We start from the raw sequence: 23,560 nt of genomic DNA on the forward strand, positions 1-23,560 counted from the left end.
TTTCGAACAGTAAAGATTCATCCGGTTTATTTTAAATTTCATTCAAGCGGCCGATCGTGTTTCGCACAGAAGCCGATAACTACGTTTAAACAGGCTGATTCCATCATGTGCAATAATTGATATTTCTGTCATTTTCTTTAAAAGTATAGTTGCTATCGTTCATTTTTGAATGATCTTGCAATGCATTGAATGTCTGTTAGTCGACAAAACAATGCAAGAAAATGAGAAGACAAAACATCTTAACTTACAGCTAATAGCGTGAGGTAATGTAGAAATTAAAATGATGAAAATTAAATTCAGATTCGAGTTATATTTTGATATTATTGGCGACCAGAGCTGCATTCAGAGTTGGCTAAGTTTTGGATAAAAGCTATATAAAAAGAAGAAAAGGATGGTGAAAAAATGATGCATTTGGAATGACATTTTTTTCACGAAGAAATGCATATGATGCAGCTTTCAAGTTAAAGCCGGGTCAGGCTGTCCAAGACGGACCTTAATGGTTTTAGTGTGCAGGAGAAAGACGAAGATAGCGATCGGCTGGAGGGGGACAAAGCGGGGATAGAAAATGGATGGACTTTTCCTTGTTCATTCTCTGACGCCGTGTTTCAGGCATTTCCAGTGCGCATTTGTGGATGTTACCAGTATGTATTGAAAGTTAAGGCGGACACTTGCGGCTTTTAGACAAGTGTGGGCTTTATATGTACACTATTTTTAGGCGGTGCGGCTTATTCGGGTGTGCTCAATAGTCCGGAAACTACGGTAATTTCCTGAGAATTGGCTTGTAGTTATCAAAATATTTGACAATCAAAGAGGGGATGTGGGTGTCTCATTTGACTTTGACTCTCTTTTGACTCGCAGCAGATTTGGCAGTTTAGTGTTTTTGATTCCCCCTATGGGTGACGCATTGAAAAGTCTCACAATCCATCTAGTTCAGGGGTGTCAAACCTGTGGGCCGGTACAAAAAATACATCAAAAATCATGAACTACTTATGTTTTTTGTTGTTTGTTTTTATTTTAAAAATAAAATCATGAACTACTTTTTAAACTAAAAATGCAGTTCCTATATTGTCTGCTAGGGGTGCCCCAACACTGTGTGACTCAGAACTTACAGCAGATGGCAGCAATACGGCTTGCGGGTCTGTAAATACCGTTTTTACTTATTGTTCGAAATGTACCTGCTTTCCCGTCGGCCCCGACACCCTCATCAGCAAGATGTCGTTTTCAAGAAAGAGAAAAGTGGATATCGAGTGTCTGGTTTTCGAAGAAAAATGGACCACTTCTTCTTTGTTTGTTGAGGTTAATAAGAAACCTGCATGCGTGGTGTTGATGCAGCAAGTTTCAGTGCCACTATGAAACTCGCTTTGGTGGAAAATACCAAAAAATGCACGGAGAGCTGAGAAGAAAGAAACAGGTCTTAGTGTTGTTGGAAATGCATTTACTTTTCTTAATGAATCTCAGGTTGTTTGTCATGTATTCTTTTAAAGGAACAGTTCATTACATGTAGATTTTTTGCATTTCCCTGTTCACCTTTGCAGTAAAACAAAACAAAAAAATTGTGTTACTTCTAGGTTATTACGCTATGATTTTACCGGTCCGGCCCCTTTTACATCAAATTAAGCCGTATGTGACCCCTGGACCAAAACGAGTTGTAGGCCACAATAACACAGCGATCACCTCGTACCCATAGAATAGGTTCTCTCATCTGAGCTAATGCTAACTCGACCTTAACTCGGCTAAAGCGGTAAAAGTTTTACTTCTAATTCAGGATGGGAAATGTAAACAGATATCCCGGGTCTGTTTGCATGATATTATTTGCTCTGTTTTTGCAGGGATTCTCTGCTGGCATTCAGGAAAAGCCCAGCTTGTGTCGGGTCTGTACAGAAGCCTCAGGATTAAACAGAGAATGTTTAGGAAAACCAGTTAAACTCTGGCGTGGCTTTGTGTTGTGGTTCGTTGCATACTGGACTGCTATTTACTTGTTCCATGCATATTTCATGGAGACATTTTTTTGGAATGATTACAACTTTTCATTTGTTATGATCTTAAAGTAATGCAGCTGCAAGAACTGGGAGTCTATGCATTTTTGGTTGCGGGGGATTTATGCCGTTGCAGTTGTGTTGTCGGCCGATTGGACGTGATGGTTTTCCTGGTCGGACGTGCTCTTTAACCCCCCCCTTCTCCCTCTGTGGGACTTTGCTCTCCGTGACGAGGATGTGGACCCTGACCGTTTGAAAATCCGTGCAGCCCCTGCGTTCGTGCGCGTTGTGTGAAAGCCAGTGTCAGGGCCACATTCTCGGCTATAACTGCAGGGCAGAGCTCTGCGGTAAGCTGGGTAAGTATAGGGCACGCCGACACTGTACATTATCACATGGGTGTGGCCACGAGCTCGCTAAGAGAAACGTCTTTTCAAGCGAGGAGTAAAGAAAGCGCGTAAAGTGCCAGGCATGCCTGCACAAGACTGTCGCCTGACTGGGCGACATGTGGGGAAATGTGAGGATGAGGATAAAAAAAACACCGTTTAGCTGTTAAAAGCTGAATTATGAAAAAAAAAAAAAAAAAAGGCAGCTGTTTGCCAACGTTTCCACCAAATCATGCGTTCACCCACTATTGCGGAATCAAAATATCCTTCGACCATTGTTTGTTTCTTTCTTTATCTTAAGTATTGTCTGGCTCTGAGAGTATAACTTCTGTGGGAGCCTCTTGATTGTGGAGAAACGTTAGAGTGGAACAAATGAGCTTCAGATGCTTCCCGCTCATAGGAAACATTCTTCTCCGCGCTGAAACAAATGCTCAGACTGTCACTCAGTCATTTTGCAAACGCTCCCTGTCTGATACGATTTTGAGGAAATTCCATAAATGAGCTGTCAACCGGTCTTGACCAATCGCACGCCACGCCTGTGTCAGGAAATAACAGCGCGGGCGGAGATAAGGATGCAGTCGGGCATCCAGACACAACATCATGGTAAGAAATTGCTTTATCTCTTGACATCTGATACATTCGTTACTACAAGTCTGGAGAGGATGGCGGCAAATGTCGCCCTCGTCAGGGTTTTAACCGCCGTATTTACTCCCATCTGTTTAGTACGAAAAAAAAAAACACGACATTTTCCGTGCGGGATAGTTGCAAGTTGCGTGGCTGTGTTTTAGCGGCGATGGAAGGCTTTGAGAAACGTTTCATCCGGCAAGCAATGCTATTTGTGTCCCCATAAAGAATCCCCTTTGAATAAATAAACACAAATGAAAACAAGACGGACCGCTTTCTTCTTAACTTTCCTGTTTCAGGCAGGAATTCATCTGCCGCATCCAGAGTTGACATTTTTTCAAAGACCAGAGTCTGGTTACGCTAATGGTGGTTCTCTTTGAGACAGATAGCTGAGGAGATTCGAAGCAGCTGCGCTTGTCGGTTAAATATACAGGAAATCAGCCGCGGCCCGAGAGGCCGAAGCAGAAGCGCCTTCGACCTGTATTCCTCCGATGAGACGAGGGATGAATCCAAAAAGAAGCCCGGACTGTTGAAGTCAAGGGGAAGGAAAACAACCTCGCATGTTCGTCTCCGCCGCTTCCTGCGTTTCGTCCCATCTGAAGTTTTAGACTATTTCGGATTCAAGTCATTTCCCGGTTTTCTTTGGTGTCAGAACGTACCATCACATCCTGCGTGTTATGATTTTCCAATGCATCTTGTGTGCTTATGGGTTCTCGCTCAAATGGCTCATTGTCTATCTTGGAGTTGCTCATTTGTTTCCATGTTTGTTCAAGCCAGTTGCACTTCTGCTCTTTCCTTTATGCTTTTGTCTCTTTTTGTTTGTTCCTCGGGCCTCCGCCGTTCTCCGAGTCATAATTACCCGGTTAATCTATCACACGCTTCCATCCAAAATAATGTGCATCTGCGAGTTCAGATAACCAAAGCCGGGATCCGATCGGGAGATTAAAATAACCAAAATAAAACATGAGCCGTAAAACGAACCTGATTGGACACCATTACGAAAAAGCCAGTGGGTAGAGGCAAGTCACGGAGAGCGTCGGATGACGCGTTCGCCAAAGAGTTGGGTCTTGGGATGTTCGTCCTTGGAACTGAGCGTTCCTCGTTCCATTTCCGGCTCCTCCTAGTGTGTCGAAGTGTCGTCGAGCAAGATACCGATGCCCTAACTGCTCCCCTGGTGCTGCTAGATGGCAGCCAACTGCTCGTGGTTTATCCATGACGGTTTAAATGCAGAGCTGGAATTTCCCACAAGGGATTAATAAAGTATTTATTATTAATATTGTCCAAAAGACCCACCTCGTTGCTATGAACCCGCCTCTGCAGCCGCTGCTTCATTGGTCCATTTCCTTCTGCGAACCGTGACGATGAATAACAGGCAATGACGTGACTAAATATATGATATTGAATGTAATAGTCGGCAACCATTATCATCATTGATGGATATATTGTGTGACACCGTAATTTTCAGACTATCGAGCGCACCCGAATGTAAGCTGCGCCCGCTAAATTCGAAAAGAAAAAAATGTGTAAAAATTTAGTGCCCATTTGTCCATAAGCCGCCAGTGTCCATGAGATATTTACACAGAAAGATTTTTTTTTACCTTTTAATGCTTTTTTTCCGAACGTTCCCCTTAACACGATTGGTTAAAAAAACAAAAAATACAGTAGCCAATCAGGAAAAGTCATCGATCGCTATCATCGTCTTTATCCTGCACACTAAAACCACAAAAATTCTCTTCTTTGGTGTCGGAATTAAACATGTTGTCTATGCGTATTTTCATTGGTCTGATTTGTAAAGGTAAATATTTTGGTAAAATAAAAATCCATAAATTAGTCGCATCATTGTTTAAACAGCTAATAGTCTGGTAATGACGGGTAAGGGTTAGACTGTGAATGGTTGTTTAGGGTGAACTCCACAACAGCTGAGACAGGCGTCAGCCCCTCCTGTACCATCATATATCCCACTTCTCCTCCATCCTGCAGGAAATACGTGTACATGAATGAATTAATTGGTGGAAAAACAGCGTGTAAGTTTCAACGCTCTACACAGAGATTGTTTTTTTTGTTTGCTAGTGTAGGACTGAGTGAATTTTGACTACGGTGATCCCTCGCTATTACGCGGTTTACTTTTCACGGTTTCGCTACTTCACGGATTTGCATCGTGCATTGTATTCTGCATTCTGATTGGCTAAAAAGTCACTCTGCTTCTTCTCTACCTGTGCGTCAATAACGTTGCAGTTTAATATGTACATGTATGTAAAACAGCTTGCCAAATTTACATTACGTGCAAATTCTCTTGCAATTTCGAGTTTCTCTAAAACCCATAATGTTGCAAAACGCTCTGGACCGACAAAAGGGCCCTAAAGGCAGCGGAAGATGCTATCTATCGCAGATAAAGTTCAACTTCTGGACATGCTAAGGGAAGGTAAAAGCTATGCGGCTGTAGGTCGGGGTTTCGGAATTAATGAATCTTCCGTTCGTTCCATAAAGAAGGAAAAAAAAAACACAAGGACGACAGCAGCAATGTATAATAGAGTATTTAATTGTATACTAATTGTAAAAAATAATAAAGGTTTCTACTTCATGGATTTTGCCTATCACGGGTTCTTTTTGGAACGTAACCCCCGCGAAAAACAAGGGTATACTGTACACTGGAAATGCCACAATAGTTTCCCTGCGCGCCGGTTCCTGATTTTGGAGCTTTAAAACTGTATTCCAGCTTCGATTCTGATGGAGAGATACAACGGTCGTATCGGCGTTTTCGTCTTTGAACCTGGATATTTCTCAAATCGCCAGCTGTTCCCCCGGCTGCTGAAAACGTCCACGTGCGCTCGGACACAAACAACCCTCGCCAAGCCGAGCCCTTGACGCAGGAATGAAATAAGGGATTTCAGAAGCTTGCGATTACAGCGGGTGCTATCAGCGAGTGTGGGCCGCCCTTCACAGCAGCAAGCAATCAGCTACCTCTTTGAAACTTATCTCACAGGTGTAACCCAAAACTTATAAGACCACCATGTAAAACGTGTCGATTAGAGCTGCAGTTAATGCGCATCCACTTTGAGTGTGTGCAGGCGTGTGTGTGTGTGTGTGTGTGCGTGTGTTCTTCCACACAGGCATCACTTTGTTGACCTTCCATTTTCCTCTACATCCAATCCAAACGTTTAGCCAAGAATTTTGGGGGCTACACGCTACAGCTACCGTGCGATTTACTGCGCTGCATGTAGTGGATTTCCAAAACCGTACGATTCCATGATCTACAGTCATGATGTCATTCATGCAATAAAGGCTGACCTATAATCATCCTGGTCAATTCTTCTCCCTTGGATTCTTCAGCGGGGGATGAAATATTGGAATCTGGATATGGCTGCTAGGCCGTGGAAGCAAAACCAACGGACAGAATGAAAATGGCAAACGCCGGCACGGTTCTCAGATGTGTGTGTGTGGGGGGGGTTTGTGCAGATGCCTTGGACTTCAAAAGTTTTAGTTGCAAGAACTCGCAAAAAAAAAAAAAAAAAATCTTTTTCTGATTATCGGACTGTCGGAGCCGTGGAAATCGACGCGGTGGAGTAGAAAAAACAAGAGAGATCTTCGGCGCTCGCCACAGAATTATACCTCTATGAGGCCGAGCCACTGAAAGAGACAGGCAGCCTAAACAAACATGACAACCCCCCAACCACTACGGCCACACACACACACACACACACACACCCCTGTCTTATGTAGTTCATAAGGACCTGTCGTTGACGTGAGGAATCCCGGTGTCTCTTACTTTAACCGACCCATCGCGATGATCAAGATGTAATTATTAACCTCAAAACACGGCTCTTAACCCCCAAACAATCATTAAGAGCCGGTGGCTCCGGCACAAAGAACTCCCGAGCCCACAATTACAGCCGACTCCTGGCTTTTAGGCCTCTGAAATATAGTAAAAAGAAACGCACACACACACACACACACACACACACACACACACACATAATCTGCTGTCAGAGTGTATCACAATTCCAGGTCTGTAGCAGAAGCCAAGAGAAAAGCTCCTGATTAAATAGTTTTGGAGCGTGCGTTCGCAGCGGCTCAATGAACTCGGCAGCTTTGAAGCCAGACGCCGCGTCGGGCCGTTATCTGCTCTCAGGACTGACGATAACGTAGTTAGACAGACCGTGTTTACAAACAGTCACCGGCGCTGTCAGGAGGCGAAGCGAACGCGGAGGAAACGCAGACGTCGAGTTAGACGGTGATGATTGGGCAGATGTTGCTTAAAACCCTTGGATGTGCTTCTGCTGAGAAAAAAAAAAAAAAAAAAAAAGCTAGATCTGCCGTGCAATACTCAAAGTTTCGTGTCGTCGCTGACTGTTTTCCGACGCACGTCTGTTCGAGATCCCTGCCCGGGAGAATGACACAGAGAGAACATATTTCTTTCACCGTAACTGCAGTCGCTATGCAGACGTCGTAGCTTTTAGGATGAGATATATATCTTTGGGATTTCTAAACTGGGAGATCTGTGGATGATTGAAGACCAAGCAGACACATTTGCATTTTTTTGAAATCCTCCGGGAGCTGTAACCTAGTGAATGGATGCGCGGCTACGCTAACTTTTTTTTTTGCCTTTTTCCCCATCGTTCCTAATATCCACCTGGTCAGAACTTCACCGGAGGCCCTTGGAAACGTCAGGTCGGACCAGGTCGCCTCCGCCTTGGACTCAGGAGTCGGGTCTCAAGACGCTTCACTCAACGAAGGGCCTAAAAAACATTTTCCCCACAGCTTTCATTGCTAAAACCGGTTGGAAACAAATTGCATTGCATTCAAACTCTTGAGGGCGAGCCTACATGCAGGGGTGCGGACAGATGACAGGTTTAGTCCGGGAAAAGGAAACAATTTAAGAGGCTTTCCCGTGTTATGGAGCGATGGGGTGTATCTCCAGCTTAGTTCAACAAACAGGAGAAAGAAAACAACATTTGGGTAAGGAACGTGTTACGCAGGATATATAAGTGTAGCTTTCCAAGGGTTGGGTCTCGCCGCCGACCGCCATGGAGTTTAATAAAGCTGGAAATGACATAACAGCACCCGTTTAAGAGCAAAATCCCCAATTAGTGTTTGTGCTCTTCCAATTTAGCAAAGTTGGCCTGTTAACGAAAGCCGAAGGCCACGCAACTTCTACAAACCACTAATGGTTGGAGTGATAAATGTGTGGTTTTGAATCTCGCTCGGTAAACTGTCTGTGACCCCCGAGGCATCCCGTGATGAGGGAGTCGGACCGCATCCGGGCTGATTATTTTTTGTTTGGTTTTTTTTTGCTCGTTTTTCCGGACGCGGAGTAAATCCCGTGCATCCGTGTTGATGCGTCCGATGCGCCTGTGGGACGCCAGGGGCCCCCGGCGTGTCACGATCGTCTCCCGGGTGCCGGCGGACCTCACACGCGGATCGCCATACGTCATTCCTCACACACCGCGGTTCAATACGCCCCGGACAGCAAGGTATCGACACCTTTCCTCCGGCTGGGATCTCAGCGAGAGAGCGGCAAGGGACTCGACTGACTTATTGCTTTCTCTCCTGCATCCCTGGCAAAAATTGCAGGTCTGCAAACAGAAGGCTCATTACTCTGCAGAGACGCCATGTGTACATCATTGCTTCTCAAACAGTGGGGCGCGCTTGCAGTCCAGGGGGGTCCACGTGTTGCTTATGTTGTCGTATTAGCTCCGAGGCAGGGGCGGGCAGTTATTTTGGCCGGCGGGACATGTTTCTTATTTAATTTTTATACGCAGGCCAACTGGGTATCATGTCGATTGAACCGAATGAAAATTGCAATTTACATATTTACATTTTTTGGCATTTTATTTTATTTTTTGGCAATTTAAAATCATGAATGATCATATAAATATACCAACATTATTTTGCACGTAATCATCCATACTAAATTAAACAAAAGGAAAAAATAAGGAGTTTTTAAATTCAATCCAAGTTAATTGTTAGTTGTCTTTCCTACCTGAGGCCATCAGACTTTTTAATTCCTCTTCCTTCAGCCGAAGGGAATATTCAAATCTTTGTACTTTTTAAGACCTTAAAACACCTAATAGCCTTGACTTTGACACTTTATAGTTTTATTTGTATTTCTTATTCTCCCTCCTTCCTACTATTATTTATTATTGTTATGTTTTACTTGAAACTCTGGCACAACAATTTCCTTCGGGATAAATAAAGTTGTTCTTATTCTTATTCTTATTCTTATTCTTATTCTTATTCTTATTCTTATTCTTACTCTTATTCTTATTCTTATTCTTATTCTTATTCTTATTCTTATTCTTATTCTTATTCTTATTCTTATTCTTATTCTTATTCTTATTCTTATTCTTATTCTTATTCTTATTCTTATTCTTATTCATGTTGCTGACCAATTTGAATTTATTATTATTATTATTATTTATTTGTTTTACTTGATTTTATTTTTCGGTATCAAATGGTTCAGTCGGTCAAAAAATGTTTGATGGTTTAAAGAGGGATTTAATTTTAAATTTCAGACAAATTGATGCACTTTCACCAAAAAATTATTGTTAAAACGTCATTCTTTGTTGCAAGTTGATCCATATTTCTTTCTTTTTTCTTTTCTTTAATGTTAATAAGGATACAATGTTATGCGCAGGTGTACATTTCACAGTTTTATAGACAAATTATACTATTCATAGTTATTGCAGAGTGGGAGGCAGAAAATAATTGAGAAGCACTGGTGTGCACTTTTTCACCATGTTCCAGGTCTAAATACAAATCTAATCTGTTTTGAGATTAATACACAAAATATCCTTTTAACATTACTGTGATTGCTTTCTATTTGTATTGTCAAATCTACCTGATTGGATAAAACGTGCACCCTCACTTTGCTGAAATGGCATCATGTAAAGGCCTAGAATACATAATATTTCTATTTTAATCAGCAAAAAGTGCACATGAATTTATTTTTAGTGTCTCATGCACGCTCCATCCCTCATCATCAGCTTTTCATGTATATGTATATTTCTATGCGAAATGATCTTAACCAGATGATGGCCATTTGAATGGCAGGTAAGACCGAAATATAAATTCAAATAAAATTAATAAATTCTTTCATTTTGCCGTGAGAACTGTCGCAGCCGTGGCATCAAGAGGGGCTGTATTTCATAATCAAATGTTCACATGAGAGAAGTGTGACTATGTAAACCGCATCCAACGTGAAGCTCCTGAGATGCAGGTATGGCAGGATACAAACGTGCCACCATGCTGGTGATGGAGGAGGGGGGGGGGGATTCACTGGAGCAGCTGCCTGCATGAGATAACACTATTCCATTTCTCCTGAGCGTGATCTCAAGCCAGGGTTTGCAACGTGGGGGTTCGGACGCCCCCGGGGAGGGGATGCAAGATGATGATATATATGTAAAAATGAATCTATCCGAAACTTTTTTTAAAGGGTATTCCATATGTCTATAAAATGAATATAAATAAATATAAAATTAGAAAGAGAATATATAAAATGCACAGGGAGGAACTTACATGTAAATAAAAAAATAAAGGGAACACTTCAACAGCACAATGGAACACAAAGTGCTCCCTTTATTGTTTTTTCAGTATATAATAAAAAAGAAAAGCCAAACAGCTAAAATGGATGAGAAAAACATGTATTAACATTATATGCATGTCATTGCATGTACATACATATTATCATATAGAAACATATATATATTTATATCAGATGAATACAGGCATATTTGTATGCATATACATATAGACATAAATACATTCATGCACATTTAAACATTTACATATGCTTATACATATACAGTACATACACAACCACATATACATTACATGTATACAAGTACTCTACATATAAATATTGTGTGTGTGTGTGTGTGTGTGTGTGTGTGTGTGTGTGTGTGCATTTGAAGCGTGTTTGCTTTCAACCACTGCAGGGGATAGTGACATCCAGGTACTTTTATCCTGCCATGCAGAAACTTTGCAGTGTGTGACCTCCTGATCCAGAGAATAGCTCTGTGTGTTCCAAGCCCCAATTCTTCGCATAAGCAGCTCGAGCTCTTTGTGTGTTTTGGAAACTCAATCTGGTCTAATAGGTCCTAATAGCCGCGACATCATACACCTGCTTTTGGCTCCAAGGCAGAAATGACTGATTGGACCATTTTGAATGGTGATCTTATCTGATCTGGAACTCCTGAGCTGGAACCCAGAGAGGCGTTTTCAAACCCCCAATGTCAAAAGTACCCTGTTGTAAAATACTCAAGGGATTTTGTTAGCTCTGGGGAACAAACGTGCATTTCGACTAAATAAGGTTTGTTTTATTGACCACAATGTTGCGCTAAAATACAGTCATTTGATTCAAATACCTTTTCAGTCGTTCTTGCGAACGCTCCTAATGTGGAATGGAAGATTCTCCTCTGGTACATTTATCCTCAGACTCACCCTTCCCTTTATTATGCTAAGAGGGTCAAATCCAAATGAGCTTAGATTAAAGATAAATCAAGAAATTCTCTGGCAAAAGCGAACATCAACACCGCCTTAAGAATACCTTTTTGGAGCCAAGGGACTGGATGGAGGAGGATCTGAAACAGAGGAACCATTCGTCATGCAGATGCTTTTTTCGTTTTTTTTTTTTGGAATTGGATATCAAAAATGCCAAGTGGGCAGTTAGGAGGCACATAGTTTTCAAAACACTTCAGAATGTTAGTTAGTGGTTGAAAGAAATTGTTATTACCTGCACAACCTGAACCCTTCACGATGAGAGCAGGTCCTGCAGGAGGGATCGGCCGCCCTGGAATGGCCTGTAACTTCTGCTCTCCGAAAAGTCAGTCCAACTCTAATTCTCTTGTTTATTTTGTGGGGATGCAGAACCGAACCGCAGAAGAGCAAACAAACTACAAAAAACCACGCCGATTTATTTATTTATCTATCTCTTTTTCGGGGCAATCGACTCTCGGGAAGTTGGGGGGGGGGGCGTTGTGCGATACTGAATCTCAAAAAAGGGGGAAAATAAAACAAGCTTACTTTTGCTAATAGGACAAAATACACAGAGAATATTGAAAGCTGTCGTGTTTTTCTTCTCTTTAATGTGTAAAACGAACCGAAACCAAAACCATAATAAGATCCATTATGATTCCCGCTGTTTTGTCCGTAACGGTTTTCAGACGGGGGAATCGGGTCAATGATTCATGGAGATGAGGGAGCCCAGTGGCTCAGCCTGTGGCAGCCGTGCTGAAATATTCGCAGTTTGTGCCGCATTAATAATTAATACTATGATTTTATCATAATAAGAGGGTGAGCGTGTCTATAGGAAGCCCTGTGATTGACAGGTAACCGGTCAAGTGCAAGATAAACAGCATAGAAAATACATTTAAATACGGAGAGACATTTTTTTTCCTATTTTTTAGATTAAACTTTATACTTTTACTCTTAAGAGTTTTTTTATTTTATTTCATTTTATTAGCTTTTCACTGTCTTGTCCTTGCATGTCTTTCAGCTCCCGCCAAATAATTTCTCATTGAAGCAAATCTCATCTCATTTCATAAAGAATGAACGTATCATATAATCAGAAATTAACTTTATGCTCACAACAAATACTTTATGTGACATATTCAGTTTTTTCATTCATTATTTTTTTAATTAATCATAACAGAAGTTTTGACGGGGCCTTATCTAGAGGCTTTTAAATACGTCTCAGAAGATTATAATTGACCGCTCATCTGCATTCAAATCAGGTAAATCGCCTTGTTTGTCATTATCATAAATGCATGTGAAATGGAAAAAAAACATTCAAAAAGTATTCAAAGATGACCCATTAGTGACATTTAGTGACCATTAGTAGCACTAATGCTGCGCCCGCCATAAGTCACAAACCCGCTTGTTGCATCCCGCACGATTCCACGTCTAAAATGGCAAAAGGTGTCTACTTATATCGCACTGTACACTAGACTGTACACACCAATGGTGCATAGCTCCCGTGCAAGGAGCTAACCAGGTCATCGGGAGCAACAGGGGGTATATTGTCTTGCCCGAGGGCACTGCGGCACACACATCTAAAAGATGGCATAAGAAGACACACAAGACACAGTTCAAAGATTCAAAGTGTTTATTGTCACATGTACAGTGGAGAAACAAGTTTCCCTGGACAGTGAAATTCCTACTTTGCTGTCCACAGTGCATTGGGATGTGTGCTGGTAGAAGAGTGAGTTGGACATTTATACTCATCTATTGATTTTTTCCTTAATTCCAAGCATCGGGAAACAATAAATAAATGTAAATCGCATTCAGCACAGGTGGCTGCGGTCAAGCTGGTTAAGAATCTGCATAATATCATATTTACGACTTAACGTTATTTAACAATCTGGTCATTTGAACTAACTAATGTGAGTAAAGTCAAGATATTTCACATTATTTCATCAGGTAGCTGGAAACATCCACTATAATTTTGTGTTTTTTCAGATTCTTGAATGTGTGTGTGTGTGTGAATATATATATATATACACACGGCTCAAAAAAATAAAGGGAACACTAAAATAACACATTCTAGATCTGAATGAATGAAATATTCTTTTGAAATATTTTGCTCATTACACAGTTGAATGTGCTGACAACAAAATGACACAAACATTTTCAATGGAAATCAAATGTATTAATGTATTAGATGTATTAGAAACCTATTAGACCATGGGGGTCTGAATTTGGAGTCACACTCAAATTTTAAGTGGAAAAAAACACACGACAGGCTGATCCAAAGTTGATGTAATGTCCTTAAAACAAGCTAAAATGAATCAGTGTTTTTTCCTCTGTGGACACTTTGATTTCACCGACGTGTGATGGACTTGGAGTTACATTGTGTTGTTTAAGTGTTCCCTTTATTTTCTGAGCAGTATACACACACACACATACACACACACACATATATATATATATATACACAACATATATATGCTTTGTTTATTTCCTGTGTTTAGCTGTTACCCAAAGTACAGGTCTTGTTCTCACAAGAAAAATTGGTGGTTTCCTGGTGGGCTTTTTTTTCTTCCCCCACATGCTTCGCTGTTGGTGTTTCATGTTTCTATTTTATTGAGCTAACCTTTCGACAGTATCAACCTTGTCAGGGTCAGGATTTGAGCACATACGGTGAGACACGGTCTCATCAGAGGATTTTGAACAAAGAAAATAAGAGAGAATCATTTGGAAAAAATAATAGCTTTTTAGCTATAGCTAACTATCTCTATCTATCTATCTATCTATCTATCTATCTATCTATCTATCTATCTATCTATCTATATTTGTGTGTGTGTTTAAAAACCCAAACAGTGATTGCATGGGCTTAGAAACAAACGATTTGTCCACGACGTCTGGTCGGGACACTCGTCGCGCAAACAACCCAAGTGGAAGTTTCTTCGGTGGTTTCCGCCCCGGACGGGAGGTCGGGCCTCTCGGCCTCCGTATTTGATTCCGACTCCTCCGGGCTGGACGGCGGTGGCCTCCGTCCCGGTCGCACCGATGCAGAGAGTTCAGCTGTGAATGTCACGGGGACCTCCGATAATTACACACCGGCGTGTTTTGAAAGAAAACACGCTACAGACCCGTCTTGTGCACGCGAGACCCATAAAGTGGAGAAAGAGTGTTTTTTATGAATGCAGAACGGGAGAATACGCGGACCACTGGCCGTGATAACCAGATTTTAAAGCTTGTGCGTGATCTGAAGAGCGCTAGCCATGTATTGCCTGGCAGACAGCGGGCCTGTGCGTGTGGAGCTCCCTTATAATACTAGTCGTCGGCCTCACACGGGCCTGCCAGGCTGCTCCTCTAAACCTCAGAGCTGGCAGGGAGGACCGGGCCTGCGTCCGAGCCAGAGAGACCGCTACCCAAACAAGCCGCCGTCCGCAGCCACGGAGGGTCCGGCCAGGATAAACACGCTGGGCGGCTGAAATCTGCAGGTACGACATGGCACCGGAGGATCGCGTGTGAGTCTTTGGAGAGCGCTGGAAGCTTGTGTTGCCACCAGGGGAACCCAAGAGCGCACGTGGACCCGGCGGTGCAACGCCACCATCTAGAGGTGGGCGCGGGAAGCGGCGGTCAGAGGGCCCCAATGTGGGCCGAACAGTTTCACGGGAGCCTCGCTGAATTTAGTCACTATCTCCGCCGCCATAAATAGAGCTCAACCACTCGGTCAGATCTGGACGCTCCCGGGACGCAGGGCTGCTTGTGGCCCTCAGAGTCTCTATAAGCGGAGCGGGAGCCGGGGCGTTCAGTCACGGAGCTCCTCTTCTGTGGAACCATCTTCCGATCTCCATCCGGGAAGAAGAAACCCTCTATTTGTTTACAAACAAGCTTACAGTTTGCACCAGGCTAGCCCCTAATGTGTACTCCCATAGGCTACTTTGGATATCCCATGATGCAGCTCTTTCATTCCTCATGTCCCTTCATCGATGCACGATAGGAACCTCACGTCGCTTGACCCACAGCAGCATCTCACCAGACATCCACCATTTTTTCTAAATATTAAAGCTATTTATGTATCACATCAGCTATTGCTGTGCAACTGCTTGTTATTAGTAGTAACAGATATGTGCCTGCCCCTCCCGGTCCTCATACCCCCTCTGTCTCTCGTTGCCGCCATTTCTTCCAGCACCGGCCGAGGCAGAATTCCACCCACATTGAGCTGGGATCTGCCAAAGGTTTCTGCCCGGTAAAAAGCGGTGTTTCCTCACCACCGTCGCCAAGCGCTTGCTCATGGGGGAATGTGTCGGGTATCTGTGGGTCATCTTAAAGCGGGGGGAGCCCAATACATCGATCGCGATCTATCGGCTGATCGCAAGGTTAATGTGGGCAGATCGCACGGTATTCAAAAAACAGACGTTTTATGTCACTCAATTGACGTACACAGCAGCCAATCTGACATCTGACCTTTTCTGACACATGGGTCACCACGCGTGTGCATCCGATGGCGCAAAGTGCTGCAAAACTCTAGCAAGCTAGCGCGTTACCGAGTTATCCTCCGATTTATTTCTTTTAAACAAAGAGTATTAAAAAGAATGGGGGAGCAGGACCAAGTCAGAAGACAAAAACTTCCATAGTGAGTGGGAGGAGGAGGGCTTTTTTTCAGTCCGTTCACAAAAACTACGATGAAACTAAAGGCTGCCTATCAGTAGCTCCTGTCTGGACTATACATATATATTTATATTCTGAAATATGGGTTCATGCAGTTATGCAAGGTACACCAACATATGTTGTCCATATAAAGAATTATCAATATACAGTGCGCAAAAAAATAAAAGGGACACTTAAATAACACATCCTAGATCTGAATGAATGAAATATTCTTATTAAATACTTTGTTCTTTATACAGTTGAATGTGCTGACAACAAAATGACACAAAAATTTTCAATGGAAATCAAATGTATTAGATATATTAGAAATGTATTAGACCACGGAGGTCTGGATTTGGAGTCACACTCAAATTTATAAGTGGAAAAACACACGACAGGCTGATCCAACATTGATGTAATGTCCTTAAAACATGTCAAAATGAATCAGTGTTGCTTCCTAAGTGGACAGTTTGATTTGACAGAAGTGTGATCGAAAATAATTATTTTTGTATTTTTTATAGTGGGTAGATCATTTAGACTTGAACAGTTAGCTCACATGCTAAAAAAGTGTGCGCATCCCTGTCTTAGCGTGTGGTCCAGAACCGTCAGACAACTGGGTTGTGAATGGGCGCTTTTTGAATAAAATCTGACTTGACTTATCCTGCAGTGGGGTCGAAGTGAGCCGACACAGGACCCGACGTCTGCCGACACACTAACATTTGATCTCCCATTCAAACCTACATTTTAGTTTTCAATCAACCGTCTGCATGTTTATGGTCCATGGAAGGAAACCAGACTGCTTTTCATTATTATATCCTAGTTATTAAACTTATTGTATTGAGCCGTCACGCGTCAGACTCCTAAATGAGTCAGACTCGGGAATAATAGACACCAGAACTGACTGTGGAGGAAAATGTTTTTGTGTTTCGTTGTTAAGCAGCAACTACAGATGAAAACCGTGATTCGGTTTCTCTGCAGTGAAACTGCTGCACAATCACAGCGGGGCTTTTTGCACCACTGAAGTGACATCAAATATTAAATGGTATGCATTGAAGTAACACTCTCATCGCCAATTAAATGAATTTAAACTTGCAAATTAAACACCAAGGGATTGTGAATTGGAAAAGCCTGTGATCCTGCCGTGTTGGGAGATTTAAGCTCTGTTGCAGGCATACTCAAAATACGAAAGTGTCGCATTTTGCAAACAAAATCTCAGATTTGGCTGCATGGCGGTCAAGGACAGGTCCGCGGTTCGATTCCCACAGGGAGGCTCTGCGGAGTCTCGGTGTTCTCTCAGTGTCTGCGTGGGATCCCTCCGGGTTCTCCGGTCTCCCACAGTCCAGGAATACTTAGGAGGCACATTGGAGACAGATGCACGAATGGTCGTACGCCTCTTTGTGTGTGTGGCCCCTGCCATCGACCATCCCGGTGTGAATCCAGCCTCTCGACCAATCGCAGCGGTGAAAACCCCCGCCGCCTCCATGACCCCGAGTGCAGGACAAGCATAATAGATAATAAATGAATGAGTTATTAGACTATTTGCAGATTTAATGTCCCTGATTTGCAACGAGACGGACAAAAGCCAACGTCGTGATAAATCTGTTAAATCATTTCATTTATTGTCACTTGATTACATCAACATGAATGCATGCGTAACAATTGCAGGATTGATAAATGGATTAAATCAACAAAATAAATAACACATGGGAATACGTTCCGACATATTTATGCGGTGAGCTGACATTTGCTTTGGCGGGGAAACAAAATTGCAAGTGTAACTGACATGCAAACATTTTTTTAACCAAAAGAAGATGTTGTTACAGGGATATGACAAAAGAATGTGTCTGCAGACGTCCACGTCTCTCCGACGCCGGCTGGTCAGACACCTCAGCAGACGGGACGTCCCTCTCGGGCTTTTCCCCCGACCGCGTCACTCGCTGATCGCAGCCGTCGGCCTGGACCCGGACGGAGAGGCGGGACAGCCGGCGCCCCGGCCTCGCTCGCTACCGCTCGTCCTTTCCTGGGACAGAGGCAAGGAATTGAGATACTCTCCTGATGCTAAATGAGGGAAACGTTCCCTCTATTTCCATCTTCCTTACCAACACATGACTTCCTCTTTCCTGCTTTAACACCGGTTTAATATCAACCTTTTTTTTTTTGGGTTCCACTTACAGTCTCGCTGCTGCAAAATGCTTGCCAATCACGCAGACGCCACTTTCTGTTTATTTTTGTCTCCTTTTTGTGTCGAGCACACGCTGCTTCATGGATTTCAGATCTCAACGGCTCGTGACCGGAATCTAATTTTTTGCAAAACCAACATCCCCTTTTCCAAAATGAGTGTGCACGGCGGGTCACACGGGAGAATCCGCAGACCTTCCACTCTCAGCTGGAAATGAGTCCCAATTAAAGCTGTTGACAGTGAGGTCTGCCGATTATCCCGAGGAACCCCTGGAAATGTAATGATCCGGTCGAACTGACCCCTGAAGCACGTGCGCGCGCTCGGGAGGGATTGCGAGATGTCATTTGTTATGAAAGCGAAAGAGCTCACTCGTGTCCGCGTGATTTTTTTTTTTTTTTTTTTTTTCCACTTACTGGGTACGAACTTGAGCGAGTGACTGAATATTCAAAACCTGGACGTTCCGTCTCGCGGGCCGTCGTTCACGAACTCGTGGCCGAGCCCGCTGCCGCACTTTCCGCACAGGACCTGAACGTAAACACGGCGGTGACATGTTTAACTTCCTGCGGTTGTATGATGTCATAAGATCAGCCAAGTCAGCCCGCTTGAATAAAACCGAGTGTTAAAAAAGGGACTGGAAACTGAGACCTTGAAGGCTGTGAGGCTCTCCATCAGCTTGGTGACGCTGTCCTCTCTGAGGGTCTGGGTGAAGGCCGGCCACGGGGACGAGTGGGAGAACTTGGAGCGGCTGGAGAACAGCGGGTGGTTACACTGGGAGCACACGTACATTCCTGCGGGGAGGATGTCATCTTAAAAAGGTTTGGCTCCATAAAAATGGCGGGCGACATTTCTGGGGTTTTGAACCGAGGACTGGACCACCCACAGTGCCTGATTCGGAATGAGCCGAGTCACTGCATTTTTTCGAGTGATTTTCATTGAATATGACATTTGTTTCTTTCGCAGCTCGAAAATCACTTTAAGGGAGCGTTTCAATAAAATACATCCGGGTGCAAATAGCTTTTTAGCCACTAGGGGACGCTCGAATGTACACTTTACAGCATTTTCCTCACCAATTAAGTCAATCTTTCTCATTTATAAACCTGCAAGATAATCAAAAATGTAGATGTGTGTGCAGTTTTCTGGAGAATACAGGTATCTTTCACAAACACCATGGCTTTATTTTGGGAGAAACTTGAAGTTATCAGGATATTATAAAAAGTCAGAGAAAATAGTCAATAATACATGTGTTTGGAATTAAATCAGAAATGTTTTGTTTTGTGTTCGAAATAGTGAAATAACAGCCATAAGTAATTGAATATCTGATCTTTTGAATGGATTTTGTAACGGGTGAGTTAAAAAAATACAAAAAATATCTATAACATTCTGTATGCAGAATAATCTGTATTGAGAAAGTCACATGCACTGGCATTTGTGCAAATAAGGGTGTAAATAATATTCAAGTATTCAAAGGGTCCCAAACAGACATCTAAGGAAAACCCTTGAATTATAACTGTGCATGTGTTTTATATTATATTTTAATATATATATATATATATATATATATATATAATATATATATATATATATCCCACCTAAATTATCTTTGTATTAAATCAGATGTGCGTGTTTGCGTGTATAGTAAAGTGTGCGTGTGTGCGTGCGTGTTTGCACGCAAATGACAAACTGAACGACGATTGGCTACGGACTAGCTGTGACGTCACACATATACGTCGCCATGAAAGAGAAACAAAACATTCAGGTCTGAGGAGGAATATTTCACTTGAAATCAAAATAGTGGCGTATCTTTCCTCCCGCCCACAATGTTGAAAATATTCCAGGTGTTATTTCAGATTATTACATCTAAGAAGGTAAAACCTAAATAGTGGTAAACTGAACATCCTCTTTAATCCAAACTAGGAGGGGATTACATCACATCTTCGCCTGCGGACCGCCAGCCTCCGGCGGCTCACCTGGTTTGAAATGATCCTTGTAGATCTCCCCGCCGACAAACTGACAGTAAGACATGCCGAAAGGAGAGGGAGGTCTCAATCCGTGTTTCCCCCGCGGCGGATGACCGGAGCCCGCCTTCCTCCTCCCGTATGACGTGATTCTGACCGCGGATTAGAGCGGGTTCTCCGCCCCACTGCAGTCCATCTACCGGCCGCTAGATGGCGCTGCTCCGCGCCCTGGCCGGGGAGAGTTCTTAGTGTGTGTGACGTCATTTGTCAGTAAAGCAGCACTTTTGACCCTGAAATCCTCCAACTTGATCTTGACTCCTTGTAGTCTCACCGTTCCACCCGGGTTCTTCTCATTCACACACATATATTCTGTCTTGCTATGACTATCCTTCATTCCTCTCCTTTCCAGCGCATACCGCCACCTCTCTAGATTTTCCTCAACCTGTTCTCTGCTCTCACTACAGATCCCAATGTCAACTGCAAACTTGGCTTAAAAACTGTAATTTATACCGACGTTTTAATTTGTCTGCGGGGGGTTCTCAGTCATCCAGGTCGTGGTGAATTCTTGTCAAAATCTTGACAACTGGATTTGAATATAACTGGTCGGCGGAACCCCAGAATCCTTTGCGAGTGATGAGCTTCTTGTGGTTCTGTGTTAGGAAACTCCATTGTTGAATAGCCGCACAATGTTGCGCTTGATACGTGCGCTAAATTCGGCACAAACCCGAACACCAGAACTTTTTTTCCACTTTTCACTTTTTTACTTTTTTACTTCTACATATTTATCTATTTATTCTCCTTTATTTTATGTTTTTTGTCTTCTACATTTTTTTCTGTCTTAAATCTCAAACCCAGAGATGCCGCTATTGTTTTATTGTTGTGGTATGTCTTGCCTTTTACAATTGGTTTGTGTTTGTTTTTGATCACACTGAACCCGAGAGCTGCTCGCTCTAAATTTAATTGCACTCTGTGTAACGACACTAAAAGTTTTAAATCCTCAAATCCCAGATTCTGTTTTCAACTCTTCCATTTCTGTTTACATAACAAGCCACCATAACCTCGACCCGGCCAAAACCCTGGCTGTGATATTCAGAAACTCTCCACAGGTCATTAGAACTGAAGAAGCCTCTCGGGTAAAACAAGTTCAAGTGAAGAAGTTCAAGTCCAGTTGCTGAAATAAGAGGATTTTGACAAGAAAACTGTTTTATACACACTTTCCTTGTTTTATTACTAAGCACGGGTAATGATAATTGATAATTGATCAAAGCATTACCACTTTTTTATTGTTTTTGCACTACTGCACCGGCAAAACCATTATGATGCTATTGCACCATATACCATTATGGTACTACCTACTGACCTTTGCACTAAACTGTACATAAAAAACTCTGCTGCTACTCTCTCATGCCATCAAATATCAATCTGTATCTCCATGCACTTTATACATCATAGCTCATAGTTTAATGTTTCCTGTTTAACGTAACAGTGCATATTACTGCAAATTTGCACTATTATTATTTTACTATTATTATCTGTGGTACATGCAGAGAAATTGACAGTAAAGCTGATTTTGACGCAGTGGTGCTCACAGCCAGATGATCCCTGGTTGGATTCCACGGCGGAGCTTTTCTGTGTGGAGTCTCCATGTTCTCCAGGTGTCTGCGTGGGTTTCCCAAGGGTTCTCCAGGTTCCTTCCACAGTCCAAGTCCATCTAGATGGTTCATCTGAGATGTGGGAATTGTTATATGTCCCCATATGACGTGAATGAGAGGGTGAACGATTGTATATCTCTATATCAGCAGTCCCCGACCCCTAGGTTGTTTGGTAGCAGGCCGCACAGAAAGAATAAATAACCCACATTATTTCCGTTTTATTTTTATCCGAGTCTGAACAATGGTGTATTTTGAAAAATGACCGAATTCTCTCCGTAACATCCATCTATGACAAGGGTGTCAAATACATTTTGGTCTGATTTGATGTCAAGGGGGCTGGACCAAAGTAACATTAATTAAAAATGTTTTCTTTATTTTAGTGTAAAGGAGAACAGGTAAATTATACAAATATTGATATGTCCTTTTAGGACAAAGAAAAGAAAAGTAAGTGTAGTTTCAACAACACTATGCCTCAGTTCTGTCTTTTATTTCTTTTAATTTTCACCATGTAGTGGCACCAAAACTTGCTGCATCCACACCAAGCTGCCAGGTTGCCTCAACAAACAAATAAGAAGTGGTCCATTTTTCTTGGAAAACCAGACACTCAATGTCAACTTTTCTCTTTTCTGATAATGACATCTTGCTGATGAGCATGTTGAAGCTGACAAAAAAGCAGGTACATTTCTAACAATTAGTAAAACTGCTGTTTACAGACCCAGAAGCCGTATTGCTGCCATCTGCTGTACGTTCTGAGTCACATCGTGTTGTACCGTGTTGCTAACACTGACTAAAACAGTCTGCACCCCTAGCAGACACTATAGGAACCCTTTTTTTAGTTTTAAAAAAGAAGTTCATGATATTTTTGTATTTTTCAAAATTGTAGATTTATTCCACAGGCTGAATTAGACTCCCTGGCGGGCCGGTTCCCGCCCGCGGACCGTGCGTTTGACACCCCTGATCTATGTCTCACTCTTGATGCATGTCAAGATGCTTGTCTGAGTCACGTGATACAGTAATATTAAACCAACAAACCAGCAAAATAAAATAGAAAAACAGACTTCTTTGGAAAGTTTCTTTGCAAAAGGGAAAAGGCCCAGTGAGGAGATAGAAGAAGAGCCTATGACCATTAAGAAAAAGAAAGCTGCATTTAACAGACTCCCACTCCCAGATTCCCACGCACCAAGTCCGCTCTGCATAATATGCGGCGACCGGTTCTCCAAAGAGGTTAACGAAGGCTTCAAAACCGCTTCGCCACTTGGAAACCGAGCACCCTGCATTAAAAAACAAGCCTTAGGAGTATTTTGAAAGAAAAAAGCTGGAATATTTAAACATTATTATGTATTTATCTGCCGCACCTTATAGACTGGGGACTGCTGCTCTTTATGACATGTGAATGATTGTATGTCTATATAAGAGGCCTTGTGACTGATTGGCGATCAGAGTAAAACCACTTCTCGGCCAATCACGGCTGGGATAGGCTCCACGTCCCCCGCAATCCTGATAAGGGGTATAGATAATGGATGGACGGATGGATAGATGGATGTCTAATATGTTCTTCATTGAGAATGTAATGACCTTCTCCTTCATCTGCTGGTCCCATTCCATCACCCAACATGACAGGAATCGCCTGGAACGCACCACCTTGAACTTGATTCTAATAATTTCCATTGTATGAAATCAGAGGTTGACACAAACG

At 42.6% G+C, this 23,560-nt stretch overlaps 1 protein-coding gene across 2 annotated transcripts; it reads right to left on the reverse strand.

The window, feature by feature from the left end:
• Positions 1-17,676: 17,676 nt before the first annotated feature.
• msrb1b (methionine sulfoxide reductase B1b) lies at positions 17,677-20,384 on the reverse strand. 2 transcript variants are annotated; one of them, XM_086140695.1, is made up of 4 exons: positions 20,225-20,384; positions 18,903-19,045; positions 18,671-18,782; positions 17,677-18,098 (listed from the first exon to the last, which is right to left on the reverse strand). In XM_086140695.1, exons 1-4 carry the CDS (start codon positions 20,277-20,279, stop codon positions 18,082-18,084), a joined length of 327 nt encoding a protein of 108 aa, XP_085996821.1. In that variant the 5' UTR covers positions 20,280-20,384; the 3' UTR covers positions 17,677-18,081. The 2 variants fall into 2 exon arrangements, with proteins under 2 accessions (XP_085996821.1, XP_085996822.1); XM_086140696.1 differs by lacking the exon at positions 18,671-18,782.
• Positions 20,385-23,560: the final 3,176 nt, after the last annotated feature.

The sequence above is a fragment of the Fistularia commersonii genome, chromosome 33 (assembly GCF_037954325.1).
Source record: "Fistularia commersonii isolate RoL2024-O1a breed Wild chromosome 33, RoL_Fcom_v1.0, whole genome shotgun sequence".
Classification (NCBI taxonomy): domain Eukaryota; kingdom Metazoa; phylum Chordata; class Actinopteri; order Syngnathiformes; family Fistulariidae; genus Fistularia; species Fistularia commersonii.